At 72.7% G+C, this 812-nt stretch overlaps 1 protein-coding gene across 1 annotated transcript; it reads left to right on the top strand.

Annotated features, from left to right (window-relative positions):
- Positions 1 to 339: 339 nt before the first annotated feature.
- Positions 340 to 768, top strand: EMIHUDRAFT_257129 (hypothetical protein; the record flags this gene model as incomplete). Its single annotated transcript, XM_005764898.1, has 1 exon — positions 340 to 768. The coding sequence occupies one exon, from the start codon at positions 340 to 342 to the stop codon at positions 766 to 768; it is 429 nt and encodes a 142-aa protein (XP_005764955.1).
- Positions 769 to 812: the final 44 nt, after the last annotated feature.

Consider the following 812-nt stretch of genomic DNA (forward strand, 5'->3'; position numbering starts at 1 on the left):
GACCCGCCGGCGAGCCGGAGGGCCGAGGCCGGAGGGCCCCGGGGGGGGCTTGGGGTCAGCTGTCGGAGGAGGCGAGAGATGAGCTGACGCGGCCTCTGCGAGTAGAGTCGGGACGTACGAGCTCGCCGGGGGGAGACCCGTTGCAGTGGCAGCCGGATCACCGCGACCTTCGGCAGGGAGGGCCACGCCTCCCCGAGCCTGAAGAGGAGCCGGCGGAGAGGGGGGGCGAGCCAAGGACGATAGAGAGGCCGCGGGTGCGGGCACGACTCGCCGACCAGGGAGAGCCTCGACCTCCCGGGGATCAGCCACCACGTCCTTCGGTGGACCAGCGGCGTCGACATGGTTCCTGGCAGGCTCAAGATGCTGCTCTGGGCGCGCCGCGACCGATTCGATTGCGGCGGCCGCGTCTTCCGAAGCAATGGCGGTCCCGTCACCCTGCGAGGCACCTCGAGCGCTGGGGCGGTGGCCGCCGCCGAGGCCGCCGCCGTGGCGGCGACGGTCGCCTCGAAGCCGTCCACGGCACGGTGGCTGCAGCGACGCGCGATGTACAACCCGAGGAGGGGGGGGCTTGCGGACGGTATCGATGTCCCCGCTGCTGTGGCGCTCGCCGCGCTCCGCACTTTCGGCTTTGACACGAGTGCCGGGCTGGGGAGGGAGGAGGAGGCCGGCCTCTTGCAGGAGGCAGGCCTGGGTGCCCGGGGGGCAGGATCACGCCCACGCACGGGCAGCCAATCCGTGCGAAGCCGGGACCCCCGAGTCGTACGCTAGGATGGAGACCTCGGCCTGTTCGCGAATCGCGCCCGCACCCGCGA

Source organism: Emiliania huxleyi (genome assembly GCF_000372725.1).
Source record: "Emiliania huxleyi CCMP1516 unplaced genomic scaffold EMIHUscaffold_5742, whole genome shotgun sequence".
Taxonomy (NCBI): Eukaryota; Haptophyta; order Isochrysidales; family Noelaerhabdaceae; genus Emiliania; species Emiliania huxleyi.